General features: G+C 40.9%; 1 protein-coding gene across 2 annotated transcripts in view; it reads right to left on the bottom strand.

Annotated features, from left to right (window-relative positions):
• Positions 1-11,312: 11,312 nt before the first annotated feature.
• Positions 11,313-18,866, bottom strand: part of sdk2b (sidekick cell adhesion molecule 2b) — a 161,582-nt gene continuing 154,028 nt past the window's right edge. Inside the window, exons 34-45 of one of the 2 annotated variants that reach the window (XM_053639090.1) lie at positions 18,798-18,854; positions 18,575-18,676; positions 18,277-18,392; positions 18,008-18,194; positions 17,640-17,777; positions 17,136-17,297; positions 16,918-17,043; positions 15,161-15,325; positions 14,143-14,280; positions 13,858-13,996; positions 12,828-12,957; positions 11,313-12,077 (exon numbers count right to left, since the gene is read on the bottom strand). In XM_053639090.1, the coding sequence (XP_053495065.1) occupies positions 11,628-12,077; positions 12,828-12,957; positions 13,858-13,996; positions 14,143-14,280; positions 15,161-15,325; positions 16,918-17,043; positions 17,136-17,297; positions 17,640-17,777; positions 18,008-18,194; positions 18,277-18,392; positions 18,575-18,676; positions 18,798-18,854 (1,910 nt within the window). In that variant the 3' untranslated portion in view covers positions 11,313-11,627. Of the gene's footprint in view, positions 12,078-12,159; positions 12,958-13,857; positions 13,997-14,142; positions 14,281-15,160; positions 15,326-16,917; positions 17,044-17,135; positions 17,298-17,639; positions 17,778-18,007; positions 18,195-18,276; positions 18,393-18,574; positions 18,677-18,797; positions 18,855-18,866 lie in introns of those variants that run through there. The other variant, XM_053639088.1, reaches the window with a different exon arrangement.

Genomic DNA, 18,866 nt, shown 5'->3' with positions numbered 1-18,866 from the left:
TCAGTAAGTTCCTTAAATACTCGGTTATTTCTGCAATCCAATTCGTTCTGAACAGACTTTTCTGAGCATAACTGTAAAAATAAAGTTGTCTTTTATTCACTCTAAGTGAAAAAGTTTTCCGTCATTATTTATCATTATTTTTTTCATTTTTCTTTCCAACGCTACAGCTTCTGTTTACACAACACACAGTGTTTCTGAGACTGTAGCATGTGATATGAAGCATGCCCTGTTCCTGCATTGTTTCACACTGTACACGCAAAATCAGTGCTAACCCTGCTTCTACATTACACGTGTGAAACCTTCCCAGGGTTAAAAGCAGGGTTTAGAATGACGATAACCCGGGATTAAGTGTAGTGTGAAAAGCCCTACTGAGTACCTTCTCCATATTTTACAGGGTTAAATCCAGCCTGATATCTGCACACGCAGCGCTCGTCTATAAACATCTGTCCTGTCTGTCTATGCTCTCTGATTTGATTTAAGTAAATTTCTTTTTTCACTTATATTTCTATTTCAGCTCAAACAAACAATCTCCAGTTTCATTTCTATTGAACATTTCTACTGAAAATTCCTGCTGAACGTTCCTGCTGAACATTCCTGCTGAACATTCCTGCTGAACGTTTCTACTGAACATTTCTACTGAACATTCCTGCTGAACATTTCTACTAACATTTCTACTTAACATTTCTTCTGAACATTCCTGCTGAACATTTCTGCTGAACATTTCTACTAAACATTCCTGCTGAACATTTCTACTGAACGTTCCTGCTGAACATTTCTACTGAACATTTCTATTGAACATTCCTGCTGAACATATCTTCTGAACATATCTTCTGAACATATGTTCTGAACAATTCTGCTGAACATTTCTAGTGAACATTTCTAGTGAACATTTCTGCTGAACATTACTTTTTTCTCCCTTCCCTTTCCCAAATATTTCATTGAGAAGAAAAAACAAACCAAACAACACACAGCAGAAATCGTTCAGAGTTTTTTTTTTATTTTTTATTTTTATACTAACAAAGGAAAACGAAATTAAAAGTACAAACACCAAAAAAAAAAAAAAAAAAAAACACCCCGCGCCCCCTCGGCTCATCATGGCTACCCAATAACTGTAGCTGGTTATATAGATATTGTAAAACCCAACAACAGGCACAAAAATTTAAGTGGGAAGTGTCTGTAACTCCATAAAGTATACGATAAAGGGATGCCATTTATAAAAAAAACTTGTCTGTACAACCCCTCATCGTATACCTTATTTTCTCGAGTTTTAAAAAAAAACATCACATCCTTTAGCCACTGGGAGATAGATGGATATTTAGCAGACTTCCAATGCAACAGTAGGGAACGTCTTGCTATAAGGGATGTGAAAGCGATAACTTGTATCGAGTTCAGTGGAACTGAGGCGTCAGGAATCCCAAATACAGCAATCAATGGGCAAGGCTTTAAATCTACCCTGAGAATAGTGGACATGATAGTAAAAAAAAACCAGACCAAAAACCATACAGATCAGGGCAGAAGAAAAACATATGGCCAAGATGGTAGGGAGAGCCATGGCATTTATCACACTTGTCCTCTACGTCCGGATATATCACAGAAGGTCTTGACTTGGACAGATGGACTCTGTGTAAAACTTTGAACTGGATAAGTCCAAGACGAGCACAGGAAGTGGTAGACTGTACCCTCCCTATAGCATGTTCCCAACACTCCTCACTTATCTCTACTCCTAACTCCGTTTCCCACGCATTCCTAATTTTGGTACTCGACTCACTACCTAGCATCAGAATAAAATCATAAATCCTAGAAATCATTCCTCTCTGATGCGGATTGTTTGAAAACAAGCTTTCCCAAGCCTGTCCAGGAGGCGCAGAGGGGAAATCAGGAAAACATCTAGAAACGAAATTCCGAATTTGAAAATACCGAAAGAAATGCATCACAGGGAGGTCATAAGTGGATGACAGATTGGCAAAGTTATCAAACACACCATCAGCATACAGATTTCTAACTTGTATAATGCCCTTGTCATACCACACTGAAAATGTGGAGTCCAAACACGATGGAGGAAATAGATGGTTGTTGACTAAAGGACCCAAAGAGGATGCACCTACAAATTTAAAGTGCCGTCTAAATTGATACCAAGTCTTAAGTGTGTTGAGAATAACTAGATTGTCAGTATATAGGGAGAGTTTTGTAGGTAGAGAGGAATAGAGTAAAGCAGGTAAAGAGGATTCCCTACAAGAAGATAGTTCCAATTTAGACCAATAAGATCCAGGAGATTTAACCCAGTAGCAGAGTTTATGGATGTGCGCTGCCCAGTAATAGAATTGAAAATTGGGTAATGCAAGTCCTTCACTAAGTCGACATCACTACAATAAAGATTTACGAACCCTTGGTGGCTTCCCACCCCAAATAAAAGTACTAATTATCTTATCCAATGAGTTGAAGAATGATTTTGGCAGAGAAAGAGGAACTTGCTGAAACAAGAAAAGAAACTTCAGAAATATATTCATTATGACGACATTGATCCTGCCAATTAGAGAAAGGGGGAGGTTACCCCAACTCTGAATGTTGGATTTAACCTTTGAGATAAGGGGAGTGAAATTAGCTGATAAAAGATTAGATAAAGAACGTGTCACGTTGATACCTAGGTATTTAAAACCTGACTGACTAAATTGAAACGGTAGATCTGACTGTTGGAGAGAAAATGCTGCAGTATTGATGGGAAAACAGTCGCTTTTGTCGAAGTTTAATTTATAACCAGAGACAACACAGAAGGACTCCAGAACACCCAAGACAGCTGGCCAAGAGGCAATAGGATCGGTTACATACAATAACAAATCATCAGCATGTAGCGACAATTTGTATTCTACACCGTATCGAACTATTCCTTTAAACAAGGGAGAAGATCTTAATGCGATAGACAGAGGCTCGAGATTTAAGTAAATTCCTAAGGAAAGTAGGGAAATAAACATGTCAGCAAGCCAAAAAGAAGACAAATAGCAACTCAGTTAGTCAGTTAGTTACTCTGAAGGACACTGAAACTAAACAACAGTTAAAAATAGCTACAACATTGATCCTTTATCTCCTTCACAGGTGTGTTTATTACTCCCAATTTACTCTTTCTATCTTATTTACTTACTGTTATTCATTTATTTCCCAACACTTAATAAGGGGAAATGTTTTACATTTATGACATTTCTTGTTTTGCATATATATTTGTGTGTGTGTGTGTGTGTGTGTGTACAGTGCCCTCCACTAATATTGGCACCCTTGGTAAATATGAGCAAAGAAGGCTATATATATTCAGCAAAAAATAAAAACGTCTTCTCACATTCAGCTGCTTTTATTTCCTGCAAATTTCTTAACATCTAAATATTTGTATTAATATAAAAAGATTCAATATGAGACATAAACTGAAGAAGTTTCACAGATGTTTGAGGAACAGAAATGGAATAATGAATCCCTGAATAAAGTGGAGGTGGATATCAGAAGGAACAGTCAGTATCTGGTGTTCTCCAGCTGCTTTAAGTACTACAGTGCATCTCATCCTCATGGACTGCACCAGATTGGTCAGTTCTTGCTATGAGATTTTCCTCCACTCCTCCACCAAGGCATCTGCAAGTTCTCCATCACGTCTGGAGGACACACGCTTACATGTAATGTTCCACTGCGAGGACGATCAGCTGTCCTTCCAGTCTCCCTGTAGCACCGTCTCAGGCGTCTTACATTACAGACATTGCAGTTTATTGCTCTGAACACATCTGCAGTCCTCATGCCTCCCTGCAGCAGGTCTATGGCATGTTCACGCAGGTGAGCAGGAACCCTAGACATCTTTCTTCTGGTGTTTTTCACAGTCAGTAGAAAGGTCTCTTTAGTGTCCTAACTTATTTTACCTGTGACTTTAATCACCTTGCACCTGTAAACTGTTCATGTCTTAAAGACTGCTCCACAGGTGCATGTGCAATAACTGTTTACAGTTCACTGAACAAAAACATCGTTTAAACCCTTTCCAATAAAGATCTGTAAAGATTATTTGGATTTTACTAAATTAAAAAAATAGTCTCCTGAAAAAGGGACTTTTAGGAAATCATTCTTACCTTTTACCATAACACTGTACAACAGCTCATCTCTGATAGAGAACACACTACTGCACAACCATCTGTACACAACCATCTCATACCTTTATATATTATTCACTGGCATTTCTGCGGACCTGATTTTATTGCTCCTTTTTTCTTTTATTTATTAATATTTATTTTTTGATGTTGTACACGTCTTTATTTAATATTCAGTGTGTTCCATAACACTGCAATTCTGCATTTAATTTTATTGTTATTCTTTGTGCTGCTGTAACACAGTTTCCCTCACGGGATCAGTTTAGTCTATCTATCTATCTATAGATCTATCTATCCATCCATCCATCCATTTATCTATCTATCGATCACACCTCAGTATAAAGTTAAGAAACTCAAACATCTGTGAGTGTCATAACGAGAGAGTCCAGGGAGACGGATGCAAAGTGTAGAACTTTAGGGACAAAAACAAGCAAGAAGGCTAACACCTGGAAACAAAAAACAGCACACAGAGTAAAATGGTAACTAAAATTTCAGCAGAAACACATGAACATAATCTTAACACTCCAACAAACAAAGAGGGAAAACACAGAACTTAAACAAGGTGACAAATTGGAAAATACAAAACAGGTGTGCAATAATCAAGGAAGGAAATTAAGCAGACAACAAAATAAGAAGTTCAAAAGGTGTGCGAGGGCGTCCTCTGTAGGTTTCAGGAGGAACTGTCCCTGGTGGCCGTGACAGTGAGTTGAGCGTTAGATATCCATCCACCTGGATTTCTAATCACCATCTTCAGAGTTGTTCTCAACTCTTAATTCTGACTGATTATACCTCAATCTCAGCCGAGTCTTCACTGGTGCAAGACACAGACACAGGAGAATTTCAGACCTTCAGTGAAGATAGCAGTTTTGTACAGTCAGTCAAAAAGGGCTTGTCCACGATCCCTGGAAGGCTGGATCTTCAGCACGAGTCCTGCTGAAATCTATTCACACAGCATCGCAGGAATTCCCCCATGATACCTGGAGAAGCAGAAGCGATGCTGAGGCTAGATGTTTAGCACAATTTCTGCTGGATTGTTCCATACTGAGGACTCTATGCGATTCTCGACTGATGCACCAGCTGACTATGCTGAAGTCGCTGCATGGATCATAACTACCAAAGAGTTTAGCTAGAAATAGACTTTGCCTTGTCCATTTTAAATGAGCTTTAGCCCAGAGAAGATGGTGGCGTTTCTGGATCATGTTCACATATGATTTCTTCTTTGCATGATGGAGCTTTAACCAGCGTTTTTGGATGGCAGGGCAAACTGTGTTCATAGACAGTGAGTTCTGGAGGTGTTTCTGAGCCCATGCAGTGATTTCCATTACAGAATCATGTCTGTTTTTAATGCAGTGGCTCCTGAGGACCTGAAGATCACAGCCATGCAGTATTGATTTTCACCCTCATCCCTTCAGCACAGAGATTTCTCCAGATTCTCTGAATCTTTTGATGATATTATGTACTGTAGATGATGAGAAATTCATAGTCTTCACAATTGTACATTGAGGAACATTATTCTGAAATTGTTCCACAATTTGTAGACGCAGTTTTTCCGCAGATTGGTGAACACTTACTTTTCCAGCCGTTTGTTGCCCTGTCCCAACTTTTTTGAGACATGTTGCGGCCATCAAATTAAAATTACCTTATTATTTTCTTAAAACGGTACATTTCCTCAGTTTAAACATTTGCTGTGTTTTCTATGTTCTATTGTCAATAATATACGCGTTTATGAGATTTGAAAATCATTGCGTTCTGTTCTTATTTACATTTTACACAGCGTCCCAACATTTTTGGAATTGTGGTTGTACAATAAACAAACAAACAAATTACATCATAATCGTTTTCCTGATCTGTATAATTAATCGTCTCACAACAGCTCCTATCCACTATAATGTGAATAAACAAAGGAATGCATTCATTAAAAAAAACTTTTATTATAATCAGTATAATAAATGTGCAGATGCTTTACTCGTTTCTGTTACCTCTCGTTTTCTTAAGAAACTTTTCTAATCTCAGAGCCAAGGTTTTTGGTGTTAGTCAATAGAATCTTAAATAAAATATACAGTAATATGTTAAACAGTCTATACAGCAGACAGACAGAGAGAGAATGAGAGAGAGAGACAGAGAGAGAATGAGAGAGACAGAGAAAGAGAGACAGAGAGACTTTTTTTTTTTTTTTTTTTACTTTTAAGACACCTTTAATGTATTCAATTTTGGTATATTTACATATCTACATTTTTTAAATAATTATTTTCATTTAAAAAAGAAAGAAAAAAGAACCCCCTCAGACCCCCCACCCCCACCCTCAACCCAGAAACCCCAACATTTCAGTTCTACTACAAGTCCATTGTAGTCATATAGTGTGCATAAGTCCACAGTGTTGTTTATATTAAGGCTTTTCTTGCGGCTAATGTCCATTTTCTCAGTCTGCACCGTCTCCTTGGTGACAGCACGCCCAGGTTTTCACGTTTTATTGATCGTTGTACCGATTGAATGAATTTTTTTATGTCCGAGAAGTAGTTAGTTAGCAAGATGTTACATTTTCCTTTTGTTAGATCTAGAAACCGGTTGAAGTGTTCTATGGTGTACAGTTCTTCAGGTGGTTCTGAAAAATTTGAAGTAGGTGGGTTACCTGATCCTGCTTCACTCTCCTCCTCTCTCCTTGCTTCTGCTGCCCATATCCTCAGTCTGAAGCGTCTCTTTGGTGACAGCACGTTCAGATTCTCACATGGTGTTGTGTGCTGTGCAGATTTTATGAATTTTTCCCAGTCTGGGAAGTAGTTTTTTAGTAGGACACCACTTTGTCCTCTAGTCTGCTCTAAGAACCAGTTTAGCTGTTCTGCGGTGTAAAATTGTTCTGGCTGTTCAACCTCTTCCTCCTCCATGTCTGTGAGCGGTTCTCCTCCTGTAGCTCCTGCGCTGCGCTCTGGGCCCTGGTTCTCCTGCATCACAACACTATGTTGTGGCTGCTTGGAAAAAATAAAAGTAGTTTGCTGATCTAGGGTGACCTCTTCCTCCTCCTCATCGTCTGTAAACTGTTCTTCTCTACTAGCTCCTGCGCTGCACTCTGGGCCCGAGTCCTCCTGCATCTCAACACTGTACGGTGGCTGCTTGGACGATTCCTCCACCTTGTCCATCTTCTCTCCTGTTGTTTTCAGCTCAGCTGTCGCATGGGCACGGGTGTCAGTGCTATCGCTGGGTGCTGTGTCTGATTCAGTGTTGTTTTGTTCTTTACGGACCTCTTCTAGCTGTGACCCCTGTGTGTCAATGCCCCCATCTGCCCCAGGCTCCTGTTCTCCGGTGTCCCCCCATTGGCTGTCTCCACGCTGCTGTACTCCGGCCGTGTCGCCCCTGGAGCTCCCCGGGTGCACCGCTCTGCGTGGGCAGCTCAGCCGTTTATGCCCGATTTCCCCACACCCAAAACACCTCAGGCGGTGGCAAAAACGGTGTAGCTGCTGTTGCCCTGTTTACACTTAAAGTTAACATCCAGTGTTTGGTCGCAGTTGTTAATAAACATATAAACCTGTCTGCGGAAAGACAGGACGTGTTTCACTGCAGAGTTCTTACAGCCAAGTGGAATATCAGTCATCGGGCTGGCGAACTTTCCGAAGCGGGCCAGCTCCTTCATTATCAGCTTGTCTTTAATGAAGGGGGGCACGTTGGAAATCATGACCCGCATTGCAAGGGCAAAAGGGGGTCACTTGTAGCATGACACCTTTTAGCCGTATTCCTTTTTCAATTAGCGTTTTGGCGGATCTTTCTTTTTTCAGGAAAACAACTACAGCTTTGTTCATTCAGGAGGCGGAGTAGATGTTCTCGCACCCGACCTGCTCTCCCACCGCTAGCAGAACCTCCTCCACCTTTTCTCCATTCTCCGGTACACACCTGACGCCATGGCGGAGAGACAACGTCTCCCCTCCGGCCTCAGAGGCGCAGAAAGAGAGAGAATGAGAGAGAGAGAGAGAGAGAGAGAGAGAGAGAGAGACTGAGAGAGAGAAACAGAGAGAGACAGAGAGAGAGAGACAGAAAGAGAGAGAGAGAGACAGACTGAGAGACAGAGAGAGAGAGAGACTGATAGACATAACTCACACCCATTATGCCTCATTTCTGCTTTATTTTATTTAGAAAATATTGTATCTTTTAGCTCAACATTCAAATTGGATCAGTGTGTCTGATCAGAGTGATTTTATACACTGTAATAAAGAATACAGATCTATACGGCATGAAGATGAAACACTGACTGATATACACTCAGCTTCACACAGAACCTGGCTGTAATGAAGCGTGGGGTGGGACGATACGATACCTGTACGATAAGGTACACTTATCTGATAACCATCATCACACTGTACAATAAAACCAGTTCATATTTCACGATTATAGTACACTGGTATATATTATCCCTGCCCTGATCTCACTGTGTGTAGCATAATGCTAATGCTAATGTAGCATAACGCTAACTATAGCCATTATACGGATAAATCACCCCAGCCCTTCAAAAAAATAAAAGATGGAGTTATGTCATTTCCTGATATAAAAAAGTGCAGAGCATTATTATTATTATTATTAATATTATTATTATTACTATCATGATTATTATTACAACCAAATGATAACTGATTTTTAACCAGAGATCACATAATGATGTGTGTGTGTCTGTGAGTGTGTCTGTGTGTGTCTGCATTCGTGTGTGTGTGTGTGCGCGTGTCTGCATGCATGTGTGTGTGTGTGCGTATGTGTGTGTGCATGCGTGTGTGTGTGTGCGTGCGTGTGTGTCTGCATGCATGTGTGTGTGCGTGCGTGCGTGTGTGTGTGTGTGCGTGCGTGTGTGTTTGTTGTAATAAAAATAAATCTTATTTGTTACATTTTAGTTACTTTGTAAATGATGACACATCAAAAGCAGGAGTTTTACTGATATAACTGTGTGTCTGTCCACAGAGGACCGGTGATGGTGTTTCTGTGGCCGTTGTTAAATGCGCTACATAAATAAAATTGAACTGGCTTGAACTTTATTTTAAATTAACTTCTAAATGCTCCATCACAAATATAAGTCATTACATGGATTAAGACCAACGTACCTGTCAGATATATTCAAGCAATATGTCGTGTAAATATGTAAATACTACAGCATGGAGAAGCGGCTTTCAGCTTTTACATTAGTCTTAAGTGGAACTGGGCATCACAGAGCCTCAGGAGTGACACACACACACACACACTCACTCACACACATACACACACACTCACTCACTCACTCACTCACACACACACACACACACACACACACACACACACACTCACTCACTCAGCTTCGAAATGATTTAGAATAAAATAAACACAAACAGTAGCGATCAATAACGAAGCAGTTACAGATAACTAGTACTACAAAAAGATGACATCAGAGTAGTGATATCATTTCCTGTTTGCTGATGACATCAATATCAGAGGCAGAGGTGGGAACAACGTGACACCACACACATGCCTCCGTCCTCCATATTACTTCACCATAGTAAAAATAAACTTCTTTTTTGTATCTATTTTCCTAACAATCTGTGTGTTTGTGATGGAAATAATAAACAAACTTGTACAGTAATCACACACTGTGGAATACTACTACTATACTAACCCTCTGTCCATCACACCATCATCCCTTTACCTAAACCTTCATGCCTTTATCATCCCTCTCATTATCCATCTATCAGCCTATTACCCATCACTCCACTGATCCCACCATCTATCTATACCTTTATCCAGTGGTGTCCTTCCTGAGACAGAAAGAGAGCAAGAATCACCCGAGCCCCTACATTGGAGAATTGTGTACACTAAGTAGTGCACTAACACAGAGCACACTACATCAGAGGGATGCTCACTCTGACCTGCAGGGTTCCAGACTGTAACAGTGTAGAATTACTGGCTAACAGCTGGAACATTCCAGACTAGCTGAGACATTATTGTATTATTAAACCGTTTTGTATTTGTTTGTAGGATTTAGCAATTGGTAAATAAAACTGTTGTGATTCTGACACATGCCCTACTCCCTACTCCAGAGTCCCCTAGATCCAGCATCTCTGTGTATCAGAAGCACAGACAGCTACCAAGAACCCTTAAAGATCTGTGCTTTAACACATTCACACAAGTAAAACATGAAAGAAAGGTAAACAAATCACATGACAGGACATGACTTGGGTGTCAGATTGTAGCGAGAATAAAGGAGAGAAGAAGAAATCCCTCCATCCATCATGTGTGTGCTGTTCAGTCCTTATAAAGTGTCTAGGGGTATTGAGCCACAGTGACTGGGCTGTGTTACAATCCTAAATTCACTTATTTACTCAGCATTTAACAAAAATATTCTCTATCAAATGATATTTCTGTAGGAACACTATGATTATCGATGAGGTGATGTAACAATGGGCCTGAGAACAGCAGACATAACAACTAAAAACAGCAAGTGCATACACACTCACTGTCCACTTTATTAGGAACACCTGTACACCTGCACATTCATGCAGTGATCTAATCAGCCAATCACTTGGCAGCAGCACAGTGTATAAAATCATGCAGATACAGGTCATGAGCTTCAGTTCACATCAAACATCAGAATGAAGAAAAAGTCTGATCTCTACAGTGTGACTTTAACCGTGGTATGGATGTTAGTACCAGGCTGGTTTGAGTATTTCAAAAACGGCTGATCTCCTTGGATTTTAACACACAGCAGTCTCTAGAGTTTACACAGGATGGTGTGAAAAACAAAAAAACACTGCGTGAGCGACAGTTCTGTGTGTGGAAATTCCATGTTAATGAGAGATCAGAGGAAAATGGCCATACTGCTCTGAACTGAAAGGAAGTCTATAGTAACTCAAATAATCACTCTTTACATCCGTGCTGAGCAGAAAAGCATCTCAATGCACAACACATCAAACTGTGAGGTGGATGAGCTACAACAGCAGAAGACCACATCAGGCTCCTCTCCTGTCAGATAAGTGGGCACAGACTCACACACACTGAACAGCTGAAGGCTGGAAAAAGACCAGGTGATTTTTTTTCTAATCTTCAACCCCTAGGAGATCAGCAGTTTCTGAAATACTCAAACCAGCCCATCTGGTACCAACAACCACGCCACGGATAACGTCACAGAGATCAGACTTTTTCCCCATTCCGATGTTTGATGTGCTGCTGCCAGACGATTGGCTGATTGGATAACTGCCTACATGTACACTTGTTCTTATTAAAGTGGATGGTGAGTGTAAATTCTACTGTATGGGACAGAGCCTAAAATGTTCTAGCAAGAACACAAAAAAATTCTAGAGTTTAGGATAAAGCCTCAAATATTACTGTTTGGGACAGAAGTATATAATGTCAGACATTTTAAATAAGAATACTAACTAGACCTTATGATTTATGATGAAGCCTTATAAGATTTCTACCAAGAAAACTAAAAATATGTGGACTGTAGTGTCTGGGACTGAGCCTAAAAATGGCTGACCTTGTAGTAACACAACTCTAGTCACTGTGACTCACCAATCAGACAAAGGAGGAAAATCCAGCTATTGGTGGGCGGGGTGTGGTGGGTGGGGCCAAGCTGCTTGGTGGGCGGGGTGTAGCTGTTGGGGTCAAGCTGCTGGGTGGGCGGGGTGTAGATGTTGGGGCCAAGCTACTTGGCGGGCGGTACAGAGTGGAGTGGGCGGTGCTTTGCTGTGACGGAGTGGGAGTCCGACTGCCTTTGGGTCTGAAGAGGCTCTGAGGCTCAGCATGGGCAGGGCTTGGGGGTGTGGCTGGAGTGGAGGCAGGACCAGTAGCGGGAGTGGGGTCAGTGAGTTCTGATTGGCTGTAAGCAAAGGGCGGAGCTCTGGAGATTCCTTTCTGTTGTCGACGCCATGAGTTGTAGTAAGTGGGATCACTGATGTAGTGATTAACGAATGAGTGCGTCTGATTCTGAAGGGTGGCGTCAACCTCACACTCACTATCACTGCCCTGAGAGACAGACAGGTGAGAGAGACAGAGAGAGAGAGACAGACAGGAGAGAGACAGAGAGAGAGAGACAGACAGGAGAGAGACAGAGAGAGAGAGACAGAGAGAGAGACAGAGAGAGTGAAATGGTATTTTCATATATTGGTTGTTTATTAATGCCCTTCAAATATCAAACTGTGTGTGAGAGTATGTGTGTGAGTGTGTGTGTGTGTGTGTGTGCATGTGTGTGTGAGAGAGTGTGTGTGTGTGTGTGAGTGTGTGTGAGTGTGCGTGTGTGTGAGAGAGTGAGTGTGTGTGTGTGTGTGAGTGTGTGTGAGTGTGCGTGTGTGTGAGAGAGTGAGTGTGTGTGTGTGTGTGTGTGTGAGTGTGTGTGAGTGTGTGTGTGTGTGAGAGAGTGTGTGTGTGTGTGTATGTGAGAGAGTGTGAGAGAGTGTGTGTGTGTGAGTGTGTGTGAGTGTGCGTGTGTGTGTGAGAGAGTGTGTGTGTGTGTGAGTGTGTGTGAGTGTGCGTGTGTGTGAGAGAGTGAGTGTGTGTGTGTGTGTATGTGAGAGAGTGTGAGAGAGTGTGTGTGTGTGTGAGTGTGTGTGAGTGTGCGTGTGTGTGAGAGAGTGTGTGTGTGTGTGTGTATGTGAGAGAGTGTGAGAGAGTGTGTGTGTGTGTGTGAGTGTGTGTGAGTGTGCGTGTGTGTGTGAGTGTGCGTGTGTGTGAGAGTGTGTGTGTGTGTGTGTGTGTGTGTGTGTGTGTGTGTGTTACCTGTGAATCAGACAGCTCTGATTTTTTCTCAGTTAAGCTGCTGCTCTCGGCTTTAATCAGGTCACTGTATCTAGTGTTTATATCTTCATCAGAGTAGTGCAGACTGCCGGGACTTGGCCTAGGAGGGGACCTGCGCGCACACACACACACACACACACAGCAGATGACACATGAAGACAGATGTGTCTAATTGGTCAGGTAAAAATAAAAGAGGATATGATAAAAGTAGGTGGTGGAGCCTGAAGATGTCACGAATCAGTGTATTAGTGTATTAACAGGTATATATTAACAGGTATATATTAACAGGTATATATTAACAGGTATATATTAATAGGTATATATTAACAGGTATATATTAATAGGTATATATTAACAGGTATATATTAACAGGTATATATTAATAGGTATATATTAATAGGTCATTAATATGAGAGAGCAATGACATCACCACAGCTTTGTTGCAGGTGATTTTTAAATATAACTAAATGACATCACATGCAAAGTAAGAGGAGGAAACAACATGTAAATAGTCAAGACAAGATACTGTTTCAAAGTAAAACTGAAATCGACCAGGTGTAGTTGCAATTACAAACCAAGGCTAACTTCAATTAATAAAATAATACATTAAAGCAAACTAGATAAGTGTAGAGATGAGTGTGTGTCTTTATAATGTAAATGTGAAGATGCTGTCGGAGGATATCAAATAAAACAAAAACAATACCGCCGTTAAAATACGGCCCAATACTTTTATTTTGCTTCTGCAAATGTATCACCTGCCCTTCAGTTGTTTTCATTTACACAAATGTATTTTCCTGAAGCTTATTTCAAATTATTCTATTTGCAGCCCTTTATTTGATATTTTTAGCTAAAAATGCCCCAAGTTTACTCATAACCTCGACCGGTTTGGACATGTTGTTTTGCTCATGTGAAACACACAATCCACTGTAGAGTGTTAGTGAATAAGTACGCATGTTTGTGTGGTTTTTAGTAAGTTTTCGAGATAAATGGAGAGGCGGTGGAGAAGACTGGCCTGGTGTAGATGCCGTTCTTTCGGTTGAAGGAGGTTTTGACGGACAGGCGGCGGTTGTTCAGTTCCAGTGTAGGAAAGTGACTCTCATCCAGACCCACCATTTCTCCATGGTTCAGAGTGGTACAGTTAGGACTGTTACCTGTTCACACACACACACACACACACACACACAGGTAAACCAATTTCGGAAGCAAAGAACTCTTAATCATTTAAACAATCTGTAAGGAACTGAGAGAGAGATAAATATCATAAACAGAGACTCAGGCAGAAGTAAAGATAATTTACCAATCTCTTTTTTGGCGTATTTCTTGCTCTGTCCTCTAATGATGAGGATGAAGACCAGCAGGAGGATAAAGATCAGACCAACCAATGCCATCACCACCAGGAACCACCACTCTTCATAAAACGGAGCCACTTTGTGAGCTGAAACCACAGATATTTACTCTTTAATAACATTCTATATTTAAGGAAGTGATAAACACTGTGTTGTAGTAAAATAATCACACGTAACAGTGATGAAATTAGTGTCACCACTCTAAAGATACTTCACTTTATAAAAACAGTTTACTCTCAAGTTTCCATCATTTAACAGTCACAAACTTCACCATGACACTATAGACTTAAAGTTCAAACTCTACTGAAATCAGAAATTACTCTGATGCTCAAACTCAATTTCCTTCCAACACAGCACTGCTTGACTCTATAGTACACAGGTACAGAAGGGATGTATTTATTTATAATCGCACTATCCGGTGTCTCCCAGATGAGGACGGGTTCCCTTCTGAGTCTGGTTCCTCTCAAGGTTTCTTCCTCATATCGTCTCAGGGAGTTTTTCCTCACCACCGTCGCCTCTGGCTGCTCATTAGAGATAAATTTAAATCTATTGTATATCTGGAGTTCTGTAAAGTCCATTGTTAAAATTGAATGTTAGCAAGCAACAGCAGAGTGTAAACTCCTCTATCCTGAAGATGCCAGAAAACTTAAAGTTGCAGCTTTACTTCTGACTGTTACACAGCGCTGACACTGGAGACTCCTTCCGTCAATGTTACATAAACGTCTCCTTACAGAAAACTTCAAAATATCAATTATTACACGTTTTTAATCCATTTATGTGCATCCCTGTGAATAAGCTGTTACTATAGAAACGATAAAATATGGCAATATTATCAAAATTAGAATCACAATAATATAAAGCTGTGATGTGAAGCTGCACTACTGTAAGATCTACTGTTAAAGAAAATTCATCAACAGCTTCTGACCAATCAGAATCAAGAACTCAACAGAAACATGGGGTAACAATAACCTGATACAGAAGGAGAAGGTTGGCTCGGTGTTCCGTATCCGTAGTCGTTCACTCCGATGATTCGGAAGTCATAGCTCACCCCCTGTCTCAGGATATCCATGTTGAACGTGTATGATGTCACTTCCTTAGGAATATCCTTAATCAGAATGTCCCACAGGCCTTCATCTGTAACACAAACACAGTAGATACGGGAACTGTGAGGAAAAACATATGGAACCTTTTACACTTCATCATTCACTGTTTCAAATCTCACACGGTGCGAACTGCCTCTGGGACGAGCTTTAACTAAACCCATATATAAATGAGTATGTTCAGAAAAAAGAGAGATCACAGGTTTAATGCTGTACTACAGTGCTTAAAACACAGAGGGGTGAGGTAATACACTCTTTTAACTTTATCACTGCAAATTAACCAGCATTACTGAGTGCTGTACATTAGATCAGAGAACCTCTGAAGCACAGTTTCTAAGAGGGAACTTCTATCAAGGAAAGCTGAGTTCATGTAATTGGGAAAGAGAGTTTTAGAACAGTAATAAAACTATGATTATATGTATTTGGGTTTAGTTCTATACCAAATAAAGACAATGTGATTGGTTTGGGTGGGAATAAAAACTGGGAAGGTTACTAACCCTGTTTTATTTCAGTGGTGTTTTACTCCTCATCACTGTATTCATTTCAATCAAATCTGCACTGTAGGCTGATTGGCCTTTGCAAATTGTCTGAAGTGTGTGTGTGAGTGTGTGTGAGTGTGTGTGAGTGTGTGTACATGTGTGTGTGTGTGTGTGTGTGTGAGTGTGTATACGTGTGTGTGTGAGTGTGTGTTTGTGTGGGAGTGTGTGTGTGAGTTTGTATGTGTGTGTGTGTGTGTGAGTGTGTATACCTGTGAGTGTGTGTGAGTGTGCGTGTGTGAGTGTGAGAGTGTGTGTGTGAGTGTGTGTGAGTGTGTGTGTGAGAGTTTGTGTGTGTGAGTGTGTGTGTGTGTATGTGAGAGTGTGTAAGTGTGTGTGTGTGTGTGTGTATTCACACTTCTTCATATAAATCCATAATGAACTTCACACTTTCACACTATCCGTTGTTACCCAGATGAGGACGGGTTCCCTTCTGAGTCTGGTTCCTCTCAAGGTTTCTTCCTCTTTTTTATCTTAGGGAGTTTTTCCTCGCCACCGTCACCACCGGCTCGCTCAGTTGGGATAAATTCACCTTTAATATCTGTATACTGTGTTGTTAAAACTGTGTTGATATTTCTGTAAAGCTGCTTTGAGACAATGTCTATTGTAAAAAGCGCTTTACAAATAAAATTGAATTGAAAAAAAAAAATTAATTATGTGAGTGTGTGTGTGTGTGTGTGTGTTTGTGTGTGTGTGAGTGCGTGTGTGTGTCCCCTACCTCGTGCCCCGAGTCCTGAGTTTAGCTTTGGAGCTAAAATATCACGAGTTTGAGCTGCTAGTGAAACTTGAATGTATAAATCTCCTCATATTCACTCACTATCATCTCCAACTGTCACTGGCATGTTGCCCTCCATGTTAATTCTTCTTATTTGGCCTGCAACTTGCCCCTGATTGTATAGGAGGTTAAAAAGTACTTTTTAAAGGTGTTTATGATGTGAAAGCACCTGTAATGCTGTAGAAACACTGGACTTCCGTGAGAACAGGAAACGGACAGGGTGATTACTGAATTGTTTGGAATGCGGAATGGAAATTGGTAAACATGAAAGTATTACAATTACTCCAAAACAGAGCCATATCTTGGAGGTTCTACCTGAGGGTCTGGCCTCTATGACATATCGTGATATAGGGGCTCTTCCAGGATCTCCACTTGTCCAGTGTATAGTGAGGGCAGAGCCATAACGAGAGATGAATGGTTCACCAGGAGGCCCTGGGGCACCTGGACAAACATCTACAATTAGGCTTTTAAAAAAACTAAAATAATTAAGCAATGAAAGAGAGAGAGAGAGAGAGAGAGAGAGAGATACAGACCTTCTCCAGGGCCGGTGGTGATGTTAGCCTGCACCTCAGGCCCGTAGGTGAAAGTCTTGGCACGGATACGGAAGTTGTAGGTAACTCCATCAACCAGGTCCTTGATTTTCAGCCACAGTGGGGCATTTCCCTTCACATCCACAGTTACTATCTTACTCACACCTGAGGAGGAAGACAGAGACAAGAATGGAAGTAAGACAATAAACTTTTCCAACAAACATTGTTTTCTCCGTGTTTTTGATATGGTTTCTCTGTATTGCTCTCTTTTCTCAGTTCTTTGACTTTCAGCTCATTCTTACATCAACCTGCCTCTGAATTTGTAAGAATTTTCATAATGTTTTATAACAAGTAAAAAAATAAGGCTGACAAAACCATAGAGACTTAACAAGAATGTTCTAGAAACCTCTGACCAGTCACACACACAGGTACAACACACTGAAACAGTGTCTGGGTTTGTTGACCATTCTGGATTTGAGAATGATCAGTTTTACCCACAATACTGACCGTCAATGGGGGTGCAGGGTTCGTAGACGAGGCGGTAACCATCGATGATCCCATTGGGGAAAACTGGTTCTGCCCATGACACATTCACAGACGTGGTGGTGAGTTCACTGAAGTGGATAAAACTCGGAGCACTGGGTGCTGAGAGAGAGAGAGATAGAGAGAGAGAGCGAGAGACACAAACATCAAGGAGTCAGAGTTTCCATATTCCCGTTATATTCCTGACATCACATCCTTTAAGACTTACATTATGTCCGTGTTATTTATGTATAAATTCTGTATGACTCTTGTGTTTCATGCTATAGGAGTTGCAAGCAATCATCCCTACTACTTTCAGAACACACCATACTGGTCTGAGTAACCTGTGGTACCTGCTTGCTGAGTGCGCCCCCTGGTGGGTGGGCTGCGTGGTCCGTCTCCAGCAGCATTAAATGGAGCGACGCTGATCATGTAGGTGGTGAAACCGGTCAGATTCTTCAGCTTCACTCCTCCATCAGGCAGAAATAGTGTCTTCAACTTCTCAGTCTCGTTCTTACGTTCATACTCCCAGAAATATACCTGACATGGCAGCACACACAGAAAAGTTCAAAGGAAAGTACATTTAAAATAACTGTTGTGACAAGTTGGAATAAGTTCCCACCTTATAGCCCTGTATGTCTCCATTCTGCATGTCCAGAGGGGGCGGGTCCCATGTCACGTCCAGCTGTGTTGCAGTAGCTGATTGGATAACAACATTCTGTGGTGGTGCTGTGGGCACTGTGAAAAACCATTGGTCAAGATATTAACCTGCAGTGTGCAAAGCTCATCAAACAGTTCCACAGCCTTTTGCATCTCCAATGGATGTTTGATAAATAAACATCTAGAATTATCTGGTTTAGAGAAAGGAAGTCTTTCTAACTAAATCTTTTATTATTATTATTATTATTATTACGACTCACCTGCTTCTCCAACAAACACTTCCTGTGGTTTGCTGACAGGCCCCTCCCCCACTGCATTAAACACACTCATTCTGATCTCATAACGCTTATGTTTGCTCAGATCTACACACACACACACACATTTTCAGAAACATGGAACACAGTGTGTAAATACGTATAAAAATAAGTTATTGACTCACTGTAAGAAAGCACATAATAAATTATAGACAGAGAGAGGACGTACTGTCCAGCTCATACTGGCTGAGGGATGGTTCACTGAGGTTCCTCATACTGTACAGATCTGAGACAAAGA

This window comes from Ictalurus furcatus, chromosome 13 (genome assembly GCF_023375685.1).
Source record: "Ictalurus furcatus strain D&B chromosome 13, Billie_1.0, whole genome shotgun sequence".
NCBI classification, from domain to species: Eukaryota; Metazoa; Chordata; class Actinopteri; order Siluriformes; family Ictaluridae; genus Ictalurus; species Ictalurus furcatus.
Note: the sequence above shows the minus strand (reverse complement) of the source record. Positions and strands in the feature narration are given on the sequence as shown.